A 22240-nucleotide genomic window follows, 5' to 3' on the forward strand; every position below is an offset into this window, starting at 1 on the left:
TTACTTTAGTTTAAATTCTTACTTTAAATCCTTTAAATTCATATTTCTTCATTTTTTTTCTCCACACGGGATTCTTTCAGTTCTCTTGTCTTTTTTCCCCAATCCACAGAGGTCTGTGATGCAATGTCCAGAAATTTTACCAAGTATAAAAGTTATTGGGTATTGTTATTATTAGTCATTCTCAACACTTCAATATCGAAGTATTTAAAAATCAAAATCAAAACCTCCTTACGGTGCTGTTAAACTGGCATGAAACTCACAATGAGGCTCATTGGTCTGAGGGCACGTTTCTTGCTTCGGGGTCGCAGGTTCAAATTCTGGATGAGCTTATGAAAGAGCCCATTGAAACTTTATTAAACTATTTGCAGGGTGGCTCTGGTTTGTGGTTTGATTCCTAGCTGCTCCAGTCTGCATGCCACAGTATCCTCAGACAAGAGACTTGAACCCCAAGTTGCTCTCCGATGCATCTGTCGGAGTGTGAATGTTAGATAGAAAGCACTTTGAAGTAGAAAACAGTGCTTGTATGAATGTGTGTGTAAATGCAAATGTGTTGTATAAAGCACTTTGAGTCCTCAGCTAGAGTAGAAAAGCACTATATAAGAACTAGTTCATTTACCATTTACATTCCACTGACATCTACTATATTTTACTGCAGGGCTCTTCAACTCCAGGCCTCGAGAGCCTCTGTCCTGCAGGTTTTAGATGTGTCTCTGCTTCAACACACCTGAGTCAAATATAGAAATCATTAGCAGGACTCTGGAGAACTTGACTGCATACTGAGGAGGTAATTCAGCCATTTGAAGAGCCCTGTTTTACTGGCATGCATCTTTCAGTTGTGGTATGGCTCTGTTGTAGGACTGGAGTACTAATTCTGGCATCTGGTTGTCCTCTGCAAATACAATCTTTTGTTTTTAAGTGATCTTTCTAGCCAACTGGTGAGAGCTACTTACATTACTGTATGGCACTGATAAAAAGTAATAAAATAATTATTTTCCAATGTTTAAATAACCCCCAAATATTTTGTCCAAATATTACCAAAAGCAATGGTAATCTACACCCCTTTAAATAATAGAATATTTTCTGTCTCAGTCAGGTTTGTCATTGCAATGACAAGAATACTTATAGAACTGATACTTTCCAGCTTTTTGCTGTGTGATAGTGGTGCTTTTTTGTCATAAGAACTAATGACATGAAGACTCAATTTGAAACACACGGAAAGGATTAATTAACTTTTTTGAATATAACTTACACATACAAAAAAAAGCAATTCTGTGATGTTATATAATTATTATGAAATAATAATTAATATATAATCTGACAGGACACGACATTTCAGAAAGGACAGTTGTTATTCACTGAGTCATGAATGATTAAACTTTGGAAGATTTGTCTTTGCACAACTTTCTCAGAACCTATAAGAGTATCAGGCCAGTGTACAGGTTATAGGGCAGCAGATCTCTGCTATTGTAGCTGCCAGACATGAAGCTGATTTTAATATTGTTATCTACCATTTTACAAGAAATAAAATAAGTGCATTTTCCTAAAAATGTTCAAACATTTTTTGGAGCTACACAGCTGCTCTATAATGATGAACTCTGAACACAAGAACTCAAAACTGTCAGTGTCTTTTAATAGCCCTGTAAAGTTATTCATTAATGTCACAGGGTTATTAAACATATAAACCATGCAGCTTGTGTAACTGTACGTGATATTTCTCACCTATGATAAGTTAAAGCCCCATTTCTTGATCAGAGGGTATATTATGCTATCCATAATTGGCACCAGAGTCAGGATCAGGATGGGGTTGAAAGACTTTTAAAAATATAAATTACATAGTTAGTATTGTCTTAAATAAAATGCAGTGTGTCATTTCAATCTAACGTGATAAAGTTTCTTTAACTTACCTGCATTTGGTTAGGCTGTATAACAAGAGACCCCTGCAGACATAAGGAAAATATTATAACAAATATACCATTTTGATCAATTATTATTAATATTTATAGTTGCTAATTTATTCCCCAAACTTGCAAAATGTCCATCCATTGAGCTAGCTTGCAGCGTCCATCTGGATCCCTTTGAATTAGATGACAGTTCAAATTTGCACTTAGCAGCAGGTGATGTAGCCATTTAGATGAATAACTGAATTTAACGTACCTTTTGGTCCAGAACGCTGGCGGTGGGATGTATAAAAAGAACACTTTCAACACCATTCTGATTTGAGCAATTAGGAGTTTCTATAAAACAGGCAGGCTGAGTATAAACAAAACAACATTCTTGCTATGGGACATTAAATCATTGTAAAACTTACACCATATTTTCCCCCTGCCCAGTCCATACTGTTTGCTTCACTGTTGGTATAATAGCATATATAGCTGATTACATGAATGTAGAAAAGGCTGATATAAATGACATATCAGTACATTTACACACATACAGCATTATGTTCCCCTCTGGTTCACCCTTGTAGTACAAACCACTCCCAACAATAAACACCATTGTCAGGGAACATCACAGGCAAATCATTAATTTCAGAATGATGTTTATTTACCCAGCCTTTACTTTTTGATTTACGTTTTGAATTAGTGTCTAAATAATTTAAACATACCAAATGCAGCCGCCATTAATGCTGTGGGAACTGTAGATGCCACAGTCCTGACCTGCAGATAAAGGCTAACAACCTTCATTCAACTACAATCTAAACTCATTACTGCATTATTGTTAGACTTTTATTACTGTCATTGCTACATGTTTATGGCTCTTGAATGTCATATTCTGCACTATATATCTACTTCTCAGGATTGGAGTGATAATAGTTGACAGGAGACTCCCACCATTGATGCAAAGGTAGAATACAGAAAAGAAAGTTCTCCTTTGTCTCTCTTGTATAGAAACACAAGGCAGTGACATTTTGTTATGAACTACATGTGTGTTTTGCAAACAGCGCATTAAAGTGATGAATATCTGTGTAAACTAGTGTAAACCACATGCCTTGTTGTTGCAAGTCTTTGAAAAGCAGCCAAGTTGCAGTGGCATTCGTATCTGTCCACACTCACAATATGAATGAGTGTGGCAGCAACTGCAACCAAAGGGTTTCAGCCTAAGCAGTACAGCTCTATGAGTGGTGACACCAGTGTTCTGGTTATGTGTTCTACTATTTAAATATTATTGGTGGAACAGACATTTATGACTCATTCAGGACCAACCCAATGACTTTCTGACCTGTCCTCTCAGCGTTACATGGCTCTGAGATTTAGTCTTGAGAAAAATGAAAAAGTGTTTGATGGAAAGTTGTTGCACACATTCATGGGCCCCTCAGGTCAAGTATAGTAACTCAACCACCAATTTTGTATTGCGCTCCTCTGAAATCATCAGACATGGTAAAAAGGAAAATGTTAAAAGCCGGATGCCTTTCATTACTCACACTGCAATTCAACACTGTGACCAAAAGCTGAAAATATTTTTTTTTTATCTTTTATTTGTATTATTAACTAAAAAAAGAGTGCAAGTTTAATTTTTGATTCATTTCATATTTTTCCCATGGTCAACCACACCCCACCAGTGGGGCCTGCCCCACAGTTTGAGAAAAAAATGTGTAATACTACTTGGTCCTCAAGGAGAGGTGAAAAGCATAATATACATACATGAAAAGCTTGTGTCTTTCCCTCAGATTAATTTAATTTTCAAACTTGTAGTGGTCAAACCCAGCAGACACAGATTTCTTAGACTTTTTTTTCTTCTGAAGCCACATATGTAGTAATGCTGCCCACTGCTTTATTTTAAAACACGATTTGAAATGTACATCAACTGGACTTCCATCACTAACCACCACCACCACCTCAAATTTGACACAATCCTATGAGTCATGATAAAATACAAGCAACGGCATTCCCATCAGCCACATCTTTACTTTGTGTTTGGTGTGAATTTAGAAAGTTTTAACATGCTAACAGACTCAAATAGGATTCTGGACATAGTAATCATTGTATCTGTTCAACATCAGTTTCAGAGCTGTCATTGTGAGAAAGTTAGTGCTGACTTTGCAAATTATCTCAAAGATGAGTCTGTGTACAGCCTCACAGAGTTTGATAGTGGAGTGTTACACAGAAACTAAGAGGAATGAGGGGATAGATTACAAGCAATATAATATTTGAAGTATGGCTGCTGCAATTACATATTTAGAGAGGTTAAACATTACACAGTAACAGTCTCACTAAACTGGTCGCCACCATAAGGAAGCCACACCGGTGCCCAAAGCAATGGGGAAGAGACCCACCATGGACAATACACTGAATGTGAGGAAGAAGAAGTGTATGAGCAGGGTGCCCTGTAAATATATAACTGTGACTCAGTTATTTGTAGCTGCTGAAGAACAGAAACCCACACATGAAAGGTTATGTTTTCTGGTGTCCCATCTCTGTTCGAATCAGTGATGTTATCCACTGCAACCTGTCCAATCGCATAGGCAATGGACAGGTAGATGATAGTCCTGAGTGAGGAAGATTGAAAAACAGAGCAGTGAGAATGTACACAGATGCTTTACTCGAGTGAAAGTTATAATCTGTTATAAGTAAACATTCTGCATTTGAGTACAAAAGTTTTATTCACTGAAAAAGAAAAAACCCTATCTATTTAGTATGTGTAGAGGTATTAGGTTAAATGACGTTTGTATTCCGTACAGTTATCAGTATCTAAGAGTATGTTTCTAATGAATTTAGTAGAATTAAATATGTCATTCTTTCTCTGATGGAGTGGTGGAAAAATATGGTGGTCAGGTAAGTGCCGTAGCTGTACGGATTTAGATTCTCCCCCAAAGAAATATGGATCTATATTGAAACAATAAAATAATGTCTTCATACATTAAAGATCAGTGGAACTTGATCTAGCCACTCACTTAAACTTTCCCTGCTAGGAGTCAGCCACAGTGGCCCAAAGCATCAGGGGGTCAGGTAGCAGAGAGGCACCAAAGTGTGGTAGATGGATGTGGCCAAGTCTTCATCCCAGCGCAAGAAGTACTTAAAGTACACCACCAGCACAGCTGTGGACAGGCAGGGAAAAGGGCTCCTCCTTATTTCACATCAAATGTTATGCTCAGCTGTGCCTCTTGTCTTTGGCTATTAGCAAAGACAAGGGCTGTTAAACATCATTTTGAACGTTACCTTAAATTATGCTAATAAGACTGCTGTAGTGCATGAAACAACAAAATAAAAATTTGATTAAGTTGAGGCACAAACATTTCTGGGATGACTATGGGGGGTCATATGATGATTAAGTAGGCTACTTCAGTTTCACTATGTGTCTGTGTTCAGTGTCAAGGTTACATTATTCATGGTTCTTGGATGAAATGTTCTCACTTCGCATTTCATAGTAAGAGAACCTTTTGCAGAACTCATTCATAACAATGAAGAAGATTCTGAGCGGGGAGCCACACACCCCTTTGCTCTGGTGGTGAAAAAATAGCAGTATAGTCTCAGTCTATTTCAGCATTTTATAAAAAGATTAACAGCACACCAAAATTAAAGCATACAACAGTATGTGGACTACCCAGGGAGTTACATAATTGAGAAAATAAATGTTTTTGTGTAATCAGTGCAGCTGTTATAAACAATTACTGATGATTAGTAGTGATTAACAATATTTTAAATGATGGTGATTGCAAAAGGCTTCCATCTGAATATATTCTTTTCAGTTAATAGCCTATTCATTAATGAGAACCAAGAGTAAAGCTCTTGGTTCTTTCAAAGGGATGGCACCTAGCCACTGGTACAGATATGTAGATGACACCTGGGTCAAAATCAAAACCCAAGAAGTAGAAGCCTTCACTCGTCACATTAACTCAGTGGATAAATACATACGTTTTACCAGGGAGGACACCAGAGATAACAAGTTACCATTCCTGGACTGTGCGGTGCTTATCGAGGAAGATGGAAGCCTCAACATTGAAGTTTACCGGAAGCCCACACACACAGACCAGTATCTCCTCTTTGACTCCCACCACCCTCTGGAACACAAACTTGGGGTGATCAGGACCCTACAACACCGTGCGGAAAGTGTTCCCTCTAAGGCAGAAGGTAAGCATAAGGAACACACACACATTAAGAAAGCCCTCAAAACATGCGGTTACCCCAACTGGGCCTTCATCAAATCAGCTAAGATGCACAGGAATGAAGGCCAAACACAAACTACAGAGAATGGGAAGGACAAGAGGAACAACATTGTCATCCCATATGTGTCAGGCTTGTCAGAGAAACTCAGAAGAATTTTCTCCAAGCATGACATCTCAGTATACTTCAAACCAAGTCACACCCTAAGACAAAAACTGGTTCATCCCAAGGACAAACCCGCCAAACACAAGATCAGCGATGTAGTGTATGCTGTTCAGTGCAGTGAAGAGTGCTCGGACCTCTACATTGGTGAAACCAAACAGCCTCTTCACAAACGAATGGCACAACATAGAAGAGCCACTTCGACAGGACAAGATTCAGCAGTACATCTGCATCTGAAGGAAAAAGGGCACTCTTTTGAGGATGCCAATGTTCACATTTTGGACAGGGAAAACAGATGGTTTGAAAGAGGAGTGAAAGAAGCCATCTATGTCCACTGTGAACAACCATCATTGAACAGAGGAGGTGGATTACGTCACCAACTTTCCCCCGCTTACAGTGCTGTCCTGAGCTCCCTTCCCAGACGTCTCAACCCCCATTCACACCTTTGTTCCAGTGACCTCAATAGGCCACAAGAAACAATGGAGCGGAGTCCTAAGTTGGTTTCAACTGAAACCACTGATTAAATATGACCCACGCCCCCTTCACACCTGGGCACATGTGTTCAAGCACATGATCAATAGAGGGTCATAACCACCTCCAGGGGACTACGCCCACAGGGGTTTAAATACCGGGGTCTCTCCACCATTTGGTTGAGAACTGAAGAAGCCTTTCGGATGAGAGGTGAAACGTCTTCAAGAAACAAAAAGAAGTCCAGTCGCCTTTTTCAAGCTCCAGAGACTTCCCGTAATATTGCTTTTTATTTGCCCTTCATTGGTTTTTCACACTGCTACGTTATTTTTATGATGGGTGGGAACACGAAATATGGTAGATAGGGAATCAGCAATGATCCCTGAGACTTAATAAAGTTTAGTTCCCAGTTACTTCACAAATAAACCAAGTGTGATAAAACCATAAAATGAAGAAAAAAAAAAAAAAAAAAAAAAAAAAAAGGACTTATGGATGCAAGTGCAGAAAAATGAGTATTTTATTTAAAAGCATTAGGGAACATCTTTGTTTACAGCAGAACAGTGACTTGTGTTAAATAAAGTTAAAAAAAACAAACAAAATAAAACATTTCTGCCAAAATAAAAGAATTTTTGGAACATTACAACATAAAATGGTAAAATTTTCATATTACTTCCACAGTAGGTGTTTTTCCCACACCGCATCACTTTGGCAAGAAGGTGAACATAATCTTTACAGTGTATGAGCTGCACACAGCAAGATACTTTGCAAATATTGCACACACTCCTTGTTTTATTTACACAATAATACACAAATTGGAATATACCTTTTGTATGCAATGGCTTGAAATATTTTAAAACTCTTCCATCCTAAGACATCAAAGTGATTTAAGGTTGAATGCTAATGTTAAGTCATAGCAGGCCCTTATTCCAAAATTGGATTTTTCTAGAAATATACCTTCATGTACAGGGAGAGGAGTGTTAATGTATGCAGCATATGCCATTCATCAAGACATCAATACAGTGACTTATAAAAGTGGAATATTGCCCATAAAAACAATGTGAAACATTATCAAAATAAACAAAAATGGACTGTTGGGAGAGTGTGGGCGCATATTAAAAATCCCAACAGGAATGTCTTTAAAGAAAACACTGTTCAGTCTTTTCAGGTAGAAACAGGTAATGGTAAGACAGGTGATGTCTTATCAAGCATCATGTCTGTACATAAAATATGAACAAAGTGTCCTGTCATCTCTGCTGTGTGTGTGTGTGTGTGTGTGTGTGTGTGGGGGGGGGGGGGGGGTCTCTTGCTGCTCCAAGTCTCAGAGTTCCCCCCATCACACAGCCACCATGCCCCCTTATCTATGTTAAGCAGGTCCAGTGCCCTGCTCATATTGGACTTCGCTGGCCAGACAGAAAATAGAAAATGAGACTTGTCTGTTCTTCCATCAGTTTCTCTTTAGGCTGAGATACAGAATTAAGTTCTGGAGTGATAATATGGCATCACTGGCATGCCTGGGTTGGCAAGTACAAGCAGCTCTGAGTTTAACCCAGGGTGGCATCAAACCACAGAGGATGAGCTGGGAATGCCCTGGATGGTGGCACTGGTTGGTGTGCCACTGATGGCGTTAAAGATGTGAAGCGAGTCTGGGAGAATGCTTTTCATGCCATCTTCCACAGGAATGATCTGGAAAGAAAAGAGTGTATAGGGGAGAACAGAGAGTCTTAGCAAGCGGTTAATGCAAATGAAGCTCATTTTTCAAAAGTACTCTAGTTGGCTTTTTTGCTAAGAGTTGATGAGGACACTGATTCTACTCTCATGTCTGTATGGTAAATCTAGAGCTACAGCCAGAACACCATTAGCTTAGCTTGGTACAAAACAGGGAATGGGGGGACAGCTACTTTAGTCCAAAGGATTAAAAAAAAAAAAAAAAAAATCTATCAGCAGTTCTAATGATCACTAATGAACACATCAGGCTATTACTTGGCTTTGAACAGAGCCATAGCTGTAGCTGCATATTAACTAAACATATAAAGGCATTTCTCAAGGGGGAAAGCAAATTTTTCAAAATATATTTCTTTAAGGTGTTCCCAGTCAGGAAGATTAACACGTACATGAAGCCTAAAATCAGGTAAAAAACAAACAATCCACAAAACACACAAAAGAATTTAAAAGCATAAGACAAATTTGTGCATGTATGTACAAAAAGAAAAAGGAAAACTGACAAAAATTAATTTTTCACAGCACACACATTCCAAATCTGAGGCATGTACATACTGTTAATTCACATACAAATGCACGTAATGTAGACATATATATGCACATGCATACACATGGTACAAATTGTGTACACATGCAAGACAATACATCAGCAAGCCGAAGGAAAACAGCCAATAAGTGATTGTTGGTATAGCCAGCTACTGGAACAAGTATAGTTAGAATAGGAGTGTTTTAAGTTTACATTTTTGAAACTGCTGCAATAGAGCTCAAATAATGGTTCTGCTCTGTGAAAAGGACACATTTCATAATTTCCTGGTCAGATGACTTAAAAAAAAAGAAATCAACTAATTGATAATATAATTAGCAGAATAGACAAACATAAAAATACACACTACTTGCAGCCTACATTGGGAAGATCAGCTATTCTGATGGACAGTGGATGTGTCTCATATGTGGGAACATTTATGTGTACATAATTTCTTACTTATTGCAGGGATGTAAAGATAAGATAGTGATCTGATGAAATAACTGTCAATCTAGCGAGCACTTTGAAGGTCAAGAGACGGACCTTAGCCTTACCAGCTTTTTAAAAAAAATCTAATTGTATTATTAAGCAACATTAGGCTAACTAGAATAGAGGACAATGACTTATTAATGTTTATATTTCAATATGTCTAAAATACGTTGTGTACATGGAGTGCACATCAATAAATTCTGTATCGTCAGGAGTTCATTCAGTATGGAAAAAAAATCCTACAGTTGTCAGACATGTGACCGAACCAACAATTACCAACTCTGTCTTTATTGCACACTTGTTCTTCTTTCATTACCATCAAATCTGCTCATGTCAGCACAAAGAGAAAACAGAGAATGATGTTATCAAAGAGCCCATTATCACTTCATCAATCATATAATAAATGGCTATCTGTCTACTTGCCAAAACCCATTTCAGAGTGAGACTAGAGGTGTAGCATTACCGATGTTCAATGTAATTACACTATTACTTGGGTTGAGCAACAGCTAATATACTTACTTGCTCATGCATGATGATGGACAGCTCTCTGGCTAGTTCTCTGTAGTTGGCTTTCATATCATCGTGGTATTCCTGCTGGTCTTCTTTGATGAGTCGTTCATTAATGCCTAAGCCGTGGCCACACGCCTCCACAAAATGCCTGCTCACAAAAAAAAAAGAAAAAAAAAAAAGTGTTAAATTATGTTAAAAGGGAGATCTGTTCAGTCTTTGCACATATTCACCATAAGTCACTGGCATCTCACCTGAAGACCTCTTTCAACTGTTTGACCTTGTTATCAGGATACTTCTTGGCACACGTATCATCCAGAAAAGCTCTGGCATATGCAAGAGGTCCTGCATTTACCTGAGAGAGGGATGCAAGGTATATGTTTTTGTTATAACTATGTTGTGTGTGTGTGTGTGTGTGTAGATATTTTCACGTTTTGACAGAATTTAAAGCAGGCACCTGGACACTAATGCTGCCCTGCAGTTTGAGCTGCAGACGGATCATGTCCACCTCACTGGAGGAGCAGAGCTGTTTGATCTCAGCAACCTTCTTGCTCATCTCGTCGATGGCAACCTCGATGGGGCTCAGATCGGTGTGGTGTTGATACATCACTGCAATGCGTTTCTTTACGTATGGAAAACAATGTGTGGCTGCAGGGAAGAAACACAATGAGAGTGGTGAAGAAGTTTGTGCATGGATGTACAAACAAGCTAAAGATCTGTACAGCCTATGAAAGCTCCCAGATAATAAAGATAAGAAGATGTGAATCTTCTGCACTGTAATAAAACCATGATTAGAATTATGGAATGTCCATGACAAAGAGCTGACATGTTCAAAATCTAATTAAGATCTTCATTCATGGACAGAAATTACGTATGCAGTGTGTAGTTCAAGACAGGCATGCTCTCATGTGTCAACACACCATTAATAGAAAAAGGGAGCCAATAGTTTGAGAGGTACATGGAAGTGGACTTATTTTACACATAGAGACCAGCTGACTAATCATGAGCAGAACCTTTTAACTTCTTCTAAAGATCTAAGAACAAACAACATGAAGACTGAAAGTGAGGACTACAACATAAATGTAAATAGGGTATTTACTGGTAAGTATAGTCCTGCGTTTGCACTGCTCCTCCACACCGCCTTGCTTTTTGCCTGAAATGGTGAAAGGCATCTCAAACACAAATCTACGGATGTTGTGGCTCTTCTCAAAGTCTGTTTTCCTGTCGGCCAACTCCTTCTCCTCCAGGTATGGAGTCACGTGTGTCACTTGGATGTATGCATACTTAGAGTCCAGGTCTTTGGGGTTGATCTGCAAAGAATGCATGCGTTTTAAAAAAAAATGGTATCAGACTGAGCAACCAACCAACCAACCAACCAACCAACCAACCAACCAAATGGTAAATTAACGAGAGTCTCACCCGCCCAGAGTCCTGAATCATCTTCACATTCTCCTGACCAAACTTATCAGAGTATAACTTGAGAAGCCTCTGAGAGATCTCTGATAGTGGGGTGAATTTGGGTTCTTTGTAGATATACTCCTTCCCATCTTCATCTTCAAAGAAGCCCTAAAAAACAAACATACAAGACACTTTCAATGGTGAGAATAAAAATCAAAACAGTGTTAATCTACTAAGATAATACCACATCAAACCATTCATGGGTTGTGGGTGGGAGTCATTACAATCATGGCAGTTAATTTACATATTTATTTTTAATGACAGTTTGTCAGACTCCAAAAAAATAAATAAATAAAACAAAACAAAACAAAAAAAAAAAAATCACAATCCTCTATATAACGTCCAAGCACAAAGACAAAAACTACAAAAAAGCCAGTCTTGGGTCATTGATGTGAGACACACCAAAGGACTGATGTGGGTATATGAATTTCACACAGTCAATGCGTATTAGTTATTTATCTTGAATGTAAATGGTAAAAAGTCCGATGAACAGGTGGGTGAATCCATGCCAGTGAGGTTTCAGCTATTAGCCCTTCAACGGTTTCCTACTAAGATTAGGACAACACTAAAGCTGGAAAAGACAAGGAATTAAAGGGCTAAAAGATAAGAAATGCACATGAAACAGCACTGACTGCGTTAGCAAAGGAACACAACACAGCCTAAAACATCACTGCAGTTCCAACTGAAAGGTTGGCTTTCATATTGATTTACCTCAGCCTCTGAGTCAGTAAACTGGTACTGCTAGAGGGGTGTGGACAACACACACACAAAAAAAAATGAAATTACTGTTATTCCATAAACACCTATACTGTGAAGAAATGTAATACCATCTAATTCTAAAAAAACCAAAACAAAGTAAAACAAAACACATAGGCAGAAACAACCACACCAAACAAATAATTCATAAAGCTTTACAAAAGAAATTACAAAAATAAGAGTCCGTACTAAAACTTGACAAACTATATCCTGTAACATAAAAGCATAAACACTGAAATGAGTGAATGAGTGCCATGCAACACAGTCTCCCAAACAGAAGCAGCAGCCTGTTACTGTAACTTGAAGCGGCAAACTATGGCTGAGCAATGAATTAAAGCAACACCAATGTCTCACACACAGACTCAGGCCGCTCAAAAGGGCTCACGGCGTCTACTGCATAACTTACCGCTGCCTTCAAAGAGGATTAAAAAAAGCAGAGAGGTGTATTAGAGTGGGCCTGAAAACGCCACAGCACGTGGTCATGCTCTTCAACATAATAATTATACCCCCCCAAAAAAAGACTCCTCAGCAGGCCCATGCTTCATACAGAAATTAGCTGCTTTCTTTAGTGAAATCAAGTGCGAATGAGTTATAGTTGAGAAAATAATAATTAAACAAGAGGTCTGTGTGTAAAAGAAAAAACAGAATATGCTTCTACTGTGCACGAGTTGAACCCACCTGGCCAAAGAAAGCCACTCTGAAGTACGTTCCCAGCATCCTTTTGCCTGTATGCATGACCTCTGTCACCTTGCTGTATGCTCGATGCAGTGTGTCATACAGGTGAGCCAGTTTCTGTGCAGAGTCATACAATGTAATCAGAATTTAAAAGATGCTTCTGGTCTACATTCAGCCTCAATCAAAGAGAGGTGTTGTGGGAGGAATAAAACAAGAGAGAGAATTTGTACCTCAAAGTCCCTCCGCTTCTCATAAATGGGAATAATGAGCTTGTAGATGTCAGAGATGAGCTCGTAACGCTCAGCTTTCCACAGCCCATCTGCGCACTCCTCCAGAAGCTCCATTAAGACATCCTGAGGGATGAGCACAACAGAGATGGAGAGCTGTTGGTAAACATGCTTACATAAAGTGTTTGGGTATCAGCAGTTCATTTTATCACAACCAAAATGGACTTTAAAAAGACTTTGAAGACGTACTGAAAAAAAGCAGGTTCCCTCTTTGATTCTTTAGAATAGAAATAATAGCAGCTTTAAATGTGAGTATGTGAGAGTGCCTCTTCCCTCCTGTAAATCTGATGGGTCATGATTCTGGGAAAATCTCCCAATGTTAATATTTGATTCTTATTATGAAGTGTATTGTTCTTGAAATGAGTGGGACATATCAGCAACTTCAACTCATTTTTCATAATATATCTAAATCTATTTATGTGTTTTTTTAAAACCATTTTCAGAATGCGTTTGGAGGCGTTTTTTTAATAGGCCAGTTTATGGCCTATTGAGGTCAATCTGAGGAGTATGTAGTCTATAAGCTAAAATTAGCTGACAACACTGATTTAAACTTTAATTCTTAGCTAGTTCATTTGAACAGTAAAGATCAAAATAAACTAAACATTACATTTTTGCATTATTAGCACAAATGATCTAAGTACTTCATTAAAATGGACATCCTGCATTCCGACGTCCTCCATCATTGCAGCTTCTTCATCGATGTTTGGAGTCACGACACGAAATGCCGAGCAGCCCTGCTTGAACATGCCTGCACAGACAAAAAGATCAGACAATGTTAAAAAACAAACAAACAAACAAAAAATAACAATGACAACAGGCCTCCTGTCTGGTAAAGCAATAGAAACATTTTCATCAGAGAATACAGAAGTACCTTTTCTCCGCAGGTATTCTGCCACGAGCGCGGCAACATGCACATAGCACATGGCTGCCTGCAAACAGTAAAAACAACTGCGGTCAGATAAGCATGGGTAGATAACGGCACCGATTATGTTCCAAACCGTTATCACTAGAAAGAGCAGCACACAGGAAACAGGACAGTTTGCAATACAGTCATGGCCAAAAGTTCTGAGAATGACACAGTTATTGGTTTTCACGTAGTTTGCTGCTTCATTGTTTTTTTGATCTTTTTGTCAGATGTTTCTGTGTTATGCTGAAGTATAATTAAAAGCATTTCAAGTTTCAAAGACTTTCATTGACAATTACATATTTGCAGTGTTGGTCCTTCTTTTTCAAGATCTCTGCAACTCACCCTGGCATGCTGTCAATCAACTTCTGGGTCAAATCCTGACTGATGGTAACCCATTTTAGCATAATCAATAATTTGAATTTGTCAGAATTTGTGGGGTTTTGTTTGTCAACCCACCACTTGTTCTCAGTGGGATTAAGGTCTGGGGAGTTTTCTGGCCATGGAACCAAATTAAAATGTTTTGCTCCTCGAGCCACTTAGTTATCACTTCGTCTTCAGGCACGGTGCTGTCATGCTGGAAAAGGCACTGTTCTTCACCAAACTGTTCTTGAATGGTTAGGAGAAGCTGCTCTCAGAGGATGTTGGTGTCATTATTTATGGCTGTGTTCTCAGGCATAAATGTGAGTGAGTGAGCTCACTTGACTATGAAACAAACCCACCCATGAATGACACAGGAACGACAGTAGCACTCACCTTTTCTTCTCCATCCAATCATTTTTCCAGATGCCCCAAACAATGGAAAAGGGGCTTCATCAGAGAAAACGACTTTACCCCAGTCCTCAGCAGTCTAATCAATGTACTTTTTGCATAATGTCAGTCTATGCCTGATGTTTTCTATGCACTCACACCCGCCTGCTGCCGTTCCTGAGCAAGCTCTGCACCGGTGGCACCCCAATCCCGCAGATGACTGATCACCTGGTGCTTGCTAGACTTTCTTGGGTGCCCTGAAGCCTTCTTCACAACAACTGAACCTCACTCCTTGAAGCTCTTGATGATCTGATAAATGATTGATTTAGGTGTAATCTTACTAGCAGCAACATTTTTGCCTGTGAAGCCCTTCTTTATGCAAATGATGACTGCACATGTTTTCCTTGCAGGTAACCATGGTTAAACTTTGCAATTAATTACAATTCATCTGATCAGTCTTCGTAACATTCTGGAGTATATGCAAATTGCCATCATAAAAACTGAAAGAGCAAAATTTGTGAGAACCAATACTTGTGTCATTCTCAAAGAATTGTGTCCACGACTGTACTGGTCTGATGTTTGAGATTCTTGGACCTAACATCAGACACAGAAATCAGAACCAGTCCCATTCAGCCATACAGAGTTTTATCACAGACCTCAGATAGGTCTCCATTCTTCACATGGATTCGGGCCATGCTGTCAAGCCAGGTCTTGCGTAGCTCAGGTGTGCTGGCATAAGACTTGGCGAGGCTGTACTGCAGGTCCACCAGCATCTCTGGATCTCTCTCATGCTCCTTCATCTGTGCTGTGGCCATCAACACTGTTCTGATGCGTTTGGTCAGGTCCTTCACATCTGATGGGAAAGCTGTGTTCTGTTGAAGAGGATACACTTATGTGAGCTACATCATTGTTAGGTTAGTTTAATTCCAGGCATGTTTTTTAAATTGCCTATTTAAATGGAGCCAGGACGAAGTTAAAAGCTGTTGCACATGTGGTTCTCACCTTGATAGTTTTATCACTGTTGGCACAGTTGTTGATTATCGACAGAGACTGCTGGAAGCGTGTACTTCCTATACCAATGACATCTGCTATCAGTTGGCTGACAGCAATCACAACCTAAAGAAAACAAAAGATCAGCAGTTAGAAAAGGGAAGGCAAATACAGGCCAGAAGAAAATTATGTATACTTGACGTTAGAAGGAACTGACCCCTTATGCTAGTAAATGATGTAAAGTATGCTGTTTGAAGTGCTAAAATAACTTTTGGCATCTTTAAAATCCCAGAATATTAAAGTAGATGGATATAAAAGCTTTTATTGTGAAGAACTATCTCACCTGTAAATGTGTTCTGACAAAGGACTTGCGACCCGTGTAGTCAAAGTTGCTCTTCATGAGAAAATATAGCAGATGGGCTGCGTCGCTGCGAATGGAGCTCAGCTTGGAGTTGCAACATTTCAAGATCTCATAGCAAAATGCAGCACACATGTCTGCACGCCCTTCAAAAAATGTGCATGGGAACTAAGAGGGCAAAAATCAGTCATCAATTTCTGTGGTCATTCGGGCTTAACAAATAGAGAATTATTAAATAAGGCAAGTAAGTCCTTCATACCTTGTAAATGAAGGTGCGCAGTGAAGTGAAGACCTGCTTGAGGGCCGTTTCTGACTGATTGATCCGCAGGAAGCAGAGGTGGACGTCAAACACCTTCTTCATTAGTGGACTGTGGCCATGGTCAGCACATAGCTGTGTCTGTGGAGTAGGAGAGGATCATCTGATTTAAAAAATAAGCCCTTATTAAGCAATAATGGGGAATAACAAGGTTAATTATGCCAAAATAATTAACCTCACTAAACATCTTTGGTACCTTGAAACTCATGATGAAGATACTGAGTGTGTCCAGGACAGTCAGGCAGACTTCAGTGGCAATGTTGGCCTCCAGCAGTGACTGATTCAACACGTCAGCATCTGAGTGACTGTAGGCTACGAATACAAGAACGGGCTGTAGTTCTTTCAATCACCACCAGTACACTCAATACAAAACCTCTCCAAAGTGACCACTATGTTATACTGTGTGATGTCTGTCAAAAATGTAGTGTTAAAGGCAAAGCCGCTGCATCAAAGACTGAAAGCTTCATTTTGTCTAAAAGAGTTTCATTCCAAACTGAAGGCAAAATTATTTGACAAGCTAAGACTTTTTTAGGAAAAATTGTGACAACTTGGGGAGGCATATTTTTCTCCTTTACAAACTGTACTGATGATTTTGTTTGTTTTTGTAGGAAATTCATGCTTTTTTTTGTTTTTTTTTTTACCTTTTGGAATAAAACCCTTCATATTTCATATGGACTGCTTTCACAGAGTGAAATGTAAAAATGTAAGGTTGAGAACAGATGAGCTGGGCAAAAGGATGAGAAGGTTTTGAAAGCAAATGTTCTGTTAAAACAGGCATGCTCTTAAAAATCAACCAAATGAACATATAGCCAGTAACAAACGTCCTAACATCCTGGTACATTCTTACCATGGTCTACAGATATGCCAAGAATACTTGAAATCTTTCTTACACTGAAAACACAAAGAAACTTATTATTAAATAATGCCATTTAAACAGGATCACCACCTAGCTTAACCTCCTTATGGCAATCAATGGAAGGCCGCAAACAGCTTCCTGAATTTAATGAGCACACATGTCTTCTAAAGAATTCCCTGCTTGACAGCAGGCTGGGACAGAGTTTGAGGAAGAAGATGATGCTGATGTTGAAAGAGAGGTATGAGGAGGGCGGGGTTCCTCTGATGGAGAATGTTTGATGAGAGGTACAGAATGGAGGCACTTACTGTGGTTAAATGTGTATGAGTTATCCAGGCTGCTGAGCTGCTGTAAGCGGGCATGCATCATTCCCGCCCTGTTACGGGACACAGGCAGAGTCTGAGACTTCCGCTCGTGTGCAACAGGTCCTGCCCCATCCTGGTTCCTGATGAGGAAACAGGATGAGTTAATGAAGCTGCAGGTTATGGTGAATAATACATCATTTTACAACTAGCGCTCAAATGCCCCGGGAGTGATTTCAATTTCCGAGACCTTAAAGGCTAAAGTCAAGTTGTGAGTGCATGTCTGCCATGCAGATTAAACTTAGAATAATCAAAGCAGAATTGGCAGCATTAATACACCAAGTTTAAGCTGAAGCCATGCATGGAAGAATGTGAGAGGCGGTGAATTTAGAGCATCGAAACTGTCAAAGCACTGCAACTTTTTTGATGGTGAGAAGTTACCATGCAATTACTCTCGGTTTCACCTTTAGGCTTACCCAAGCAGGAGAGGGCAGGAGCCAGGTTTTATTTCGTTATGTTAAACTTGCCAGCGTTTCAGTGAACAGAGACAGAAACAGTGGTGGGAGGTTAGAGAGAGTGAATACGTAAAGCCCCCTGGGAGACAAGGCCAGTTCCCAACAGTGATTAAAGTACAGTGTGTGTACTCGAATCAAATCAAATTAAAATAACTGGGCTGAACATACAGTACAGTCACACCCTTCAACAGTAACAAATATGATGGCTTAGCCTGGATGATTTAAAATACACACAACAAATAGCTGCATCCTCATAAACTGTGTAAAACCTAATGGACAACTCATGTAAATTTGTCTTTTTATAAAAAGCAAGATGTTGAGAAGCCTGAAATCCTTTATCCCTGACAGCAACATTACCTTGCAATATATCTTTTTCCCATGTATCTGAACTGATGGAGGCACACTCTGAGAGGTCGAAAGTAGGTGGGGTAAAAAAACAAAGCAAAACAAATAAAATCAGTTGCCATATGTTTTTCAGCAATACTTCTAATAGCTGGTTATTCTGTATTAGATGTCTTACTCTATTAAAGTGAAGAAATCCATCAGATCAGCAGATGATGCCTTGTTCCAGTATGTGAACAGAGCATCTGGAAGAGACAGAAATGGACACTGTGGAGACGGTTTTATTTTACTGTGGGCTGGGAAAGCAGGAACTGTAATAGAGATGAGAGTTTACCCTCAGACATGCTTTTGAGCACATGGAGGAAACACATGAGGAGGCTCTTGATTTCTGCCTGGTCCAGTTTATCACATCGTAGCAGGGGGCTTCCCAGGGCTGAGGCAGGTTGGTTCTGAAGGACAAATGGGACAATCAGGCACAGATAGAAAAAAAATATAATCCCAGCAAGGTCTTTCTTCTAGCTTCTTAAAGTACCATTTGAAAAACTAGTCAGTTTGTTTGAGGCCTGTCAAACTGAGCATTTTCTTCTTCTCAGCTGGCTTAAACCTCTTTGGGAGCTGCCAAAATTTTTTTGTATATATAGGAAAGATCCTGTGATGTGTGACTGAGATTTGCTGTTTGTGTTTACTGATCAAAGCAAAGAAAACTAAGTTTTAGTGCCGCAATAAATAAAGCAAAAGAAACTACACATTTCTGCTAAACAACACATGAATAATACATGAATAATAAGTATTTGGACAATTATATGATTTTCTATATACCACCACAGTGGATTTTAAAGTAAACAATCAAGATGTGACTGAAGTGCTAACAAAAGTATTGAATTTACCATTTAGGAATTGCAGACACTTTTATACATAAACCCCCATTTTCAGAGGCTAAACAGTACTTGGGCAAACTAACAAATAAATATAAGGACTGTTTTTTATACTCTAATGTAAAATCCCTTGCAGTCAATGACTGTCTTAATTCTAGAGCTCATGGACATCACTAAATGCTGGGTTTTCTCCTTTGAGATGCCCTGTCGTGCCTTTAGTGCAGCCACCTTCAGTTGCTGCTTGTTTGTGGGTCTCCCTGAAATCAGTTTTGCCTTCAGTAACTAAAAAGCATGCTTTGTAGGGTAGAGATACTGATTTGACCACTGAAGAATATCCTATTTACTTGCCTTGATAGACGTTTGAATTGTTTTTGCAGTATGCTTTGGATCATTATCATTTGCACTTTGAAGTGCTGTGTGATCAGTTTTGCAGCATTTGAGTGAATCTGAGCAAAGAGCACGGCACTGCTACTTCTAGCAAAGGTCTGCACTGTTTTGCAGAGATTTTAGCTCTCGCCTATTACTGCAAAGCCTGGAGTAGATTGGTGTCCTGCTCACTTGCTCTGTGCAAGGGATCAAGACAAGAAAGCTGTGCTTCGCACTGTGAGCCGTTTATCTCTTCTTCACACTTTTCTCTTTCCATCATTCAGATACAAGTTAATCCCAGTTTCATATTTCCAAAAGATTTTTTTTTCCAGAACTGAGCAGGCTTTTTGATGTTTTGTGGCAAAGTCTAATCTAGTAGCCTCCTTCATGTGAATCAACATCTCTTTGTAACCTAATATTGAGAGTTCGAGTGAAAAGGTACCAAATTCAAGTTAAACACTCCAGATCTTTTATATGCTTACTTTGTCATGAAATAATGAGGAACTATGACTGTCTGCACTTTAATCACATCTTGATTGTGGAGGTGTGCAGAGGCAAAACTACAAAAACTGTGTCATTGCCCAAATACTTGTATAAATACTGAAGGCCAGGGAACTACACTGTAGTGAAATCATTCATCCAGATGTTGCAGGGCTTTTTTTTCCCCCAGCTGAGGTATGAAGCAGGGAGAAAACAGAACCATAGCAGTGGAGCAGCAGCTTTACCACAGCAAGAAGTTGGCAATATACCAAACACGTTCCTCTGCCAGCAGTTAGTCTAGACCACAAAACAAGCTGGGGATGACTTCATGGAAAGCATGATGCTCTTGCTTTTTTAAAGGGTGTTTTGCAGAGTGGAGAACTTTAAGGCTAAAATTAGTTTTCTGAAAAGGCTGACGTGAACTTCAAAGTTTGGTACACTTTTTGAGCTTGAGCTAAAGGAGAGTTATTCTTAAGTTGCTAATACTTTTGTGTCTTCTTGCCCCCTTTATGAGGTAAATAAACTAGCTGCTACACACCAGAAATAAAAGCCTTTCTAACACTGGATGAAACATAACGAAAATCCAGTCCTTTGTGTTTAAATCTTCTCAGATTTAGTTTAAGGCTGTTTATCAGAGAGAGACAAGAAAACACACAGCACGAGTGAGAGGAAATCAAACGCTTGCATGCTTATCACCATCTGGAACAGGAAAAGTGCCAAATGACGTGAGACCCTGAGGTAAAACACGTCTGATTTATAGCAACAGAGAATAAACAGAACAAAGCCTGACAATCTCCTGGCAAAGTAAGGGCTGGGGTTTAGGGCATCAACACATGCACGCACGCACGCACACACAATCATTCCCAGATGGGACACTCCTAGGAGGGACTGTGTGAAGGGCAGAGGCATTTTGTACTTGAAGTGAACTGCTGGACTGCAGGGCACCCTCTGGAACGCAGGGGACAGTGAGCAGGGAGAAGTCCATGGTGACACGCTTAGAGCGCATGGAGAGCGTGGACTCCTCAGGCTCCGTAAAAAATTGCAGGACATTGACAGAGTGTCTCCGTACTAACTTGTCTGTCTGCCATGGCCAGCCATACAGCGAAGGTGGGGAGTTAATGGCAAATGTTAACAAAGAGTGACTTTCTGTGGCAATTTTTTCCCATAATAAGGGAACATCTGATGTGCCTAAACAGCCATTGGGAATTGGCTGTTATACACATACCAAAATTAAATTTCTAATAAACGTACAAAAACACTTTACAGGAATCTCAAAGTTCCTTCTGTTATATACCTTGTCAAGAGAATTGCCCTTGTCATTGTTCCTCTCATGCAGGCTGTTCCCAGAATCAGTGCTGATGAGTGATCCACGAGAGCCTCCGTGGCGCACAGAGTTAATGTTGGGGGTGGATGCTGCATGAGGTGAAGCTGTAAAAAACAATAACAATGAGATGTTTTTATAGACTAAAAATACAATAATCTGAAAAAAGGAAAGAAAAAAAAATGTCTTAAAGAAAAGAATGTGCTACACTCACTGGTGCCAGAGATGACTCCAAAAACATCTTTGTGGAAGCCGGTGTCCAAAAAGGTGCTGGATCTGGGAGGTGTCATCAAAGTGCTGGTAAGGAGAGAATCATCTCTTCCATTCTGCATGAAAAATAGGAGAGTTTAATGAATCAAGCCCACAATAAAAAGCTGTTTTTATTGGAAGCACTCCAGTAATGTTTAAACATGTATGAGATGGAATTCACCCCAAATAAAGGGCTGCAACCACAATTTAAACTGCACAGTTTAAATCCTTAATGAATATGAAAAAAATAGAAATAATATTACTGGAACATCACATGGATACAGTATATGGATAAATATAAAGTTCATTTCTTGACAGATTTAGTAGATAGTCTGAAGATTTTAATAAAGTTTTTTAAAGTTAAATAAAGAGAATAAGCTGTATATAGTCCAGCCACTTTATTAGGTACACCTGCTCAACCACTCCTTAACATATATATCTAATCGGCCAATCACAATTCAATGCATTTAGGCA

The 22240-nt window shown here is 39.2% G+C and overlaps 2 protein-coding genes across 11 annotated transcripts in view; both read right to left on the reverse strand.

Annotated features, from left to right (window-relative positions):
- Positions 1-1580: 1580 nt before the first annotated feature.
- Positions 1581-7691, reverse strand: LOC115800698 (solute carrier family 15 member 1). The gene is given in 15 exon segments (XM_075074463.1): positions 1581-1595; positions 1905-1937; positions 2029-2073; positions 2151-2234; positions 2309-2348; positions 2381-2558; positions 2637-2657; positions 2790-2877; positions 4198-4230; positions 4232-4286; positions 4382-4486; positions 4892-4935; positions 4938-5035; positions 5352-5439; positions 7686-7691. Coding segments are annotated over 15 exon segments (933 nt in total).
- The window catches only part of LOC115800792 (dedicator of cytokinesis protein 9), an 84384-nt gene continuing 69374 nt past the window's right edge, over positions 7231-22240 (reverse strand). For 4 of the 10 annotated variants that reach the window (XM_030758312.1, XM_030758317.1, XM_030758310.1 and 1 more), the window contains 23 exons: positions 21732-21843; positions 21491-21624; positions 18810-18924; positions 18654-18720; positions 18491-18538; positions 17625-17761; positions 16660-16775; positions 16407-16544; positions 16133-16315; positions 15802-15915; positions 15456-15671; positions 14017-14074; positions 13787-13893; positions 13089-13211; positions 12862-12975; positions 12590-12595; positions 12139-12168; positions 11389-11535; positions 11069-11279; positions 10427-10617; positions 10224-10324; positions 9982-10120; positions 7231-8414 (listed from right to left, as the gene is read on the reverse strand). In XM_030758312.1, the coding sequence (XP_030614172.1) occupies positions 8289-8414; positions 9982-10120; positions 10224-10324; positions 10427-10617; positions 11069-11279; positions 11389-11535; positions 12139-12168; positions 12590-12595; positions 12862-12975; positions 13089-13211; positions 13787-13893; positions 14017-14074; positions 15456-15671; positions 15802-15915; positions 16133-16315; positions 16407-16544; positions 16660-16775; positions 17625-17761; positions 18491-18538; positions 18654-18720; positions 18810-18924; positions 21491-21624; positions 21732-21843 (2733 nt within the window). In that variant the 3' untranslated portion in view covers positions 7231-8288. Of the gene's footprint in view, positions 8415-9981; positions 10121-10223; positions 10325-10426; positions 10618-11068; positions 11280-11388; positions 11536-12138; positions 12169-12589; positions 12596-12861; positions 12976-13088; positions 13212-13786; positions 14075-15455; positions 15672-15801; positions 15916-16132; positions 16316-16406; positions 16545-16659; positions 16776-17624; positions 17762-18490; positions 18539-18653; positions 18721-18809; positions 18925-21490; positions 21625-21731; positions 21844-22240 lie in introns of all 10 variants that reach the window. The other 6 variants (XM_030758314.1, XM_030758311.1, XM_030758315.1 and 3 more) reach the window with 3 other exon arrangements.

The sequence above is a fragment of the Archocentrus centrarchus genome, chromosome 21, assembly GCF_007364275.1.
Source record: "Archocentrus centrarchus isolate MPI-CPG fArcCen1 chromosome 21, fArcCen1, whole genome shotgun sequence".
Taxonomy (NCBI): domain Eukaryota; kingdom Metazoa; phylum Chordata; class Actinopteri; order Cichliformes; family Cichlidae; genus Archocentrus; species Archocentrus centrarchus.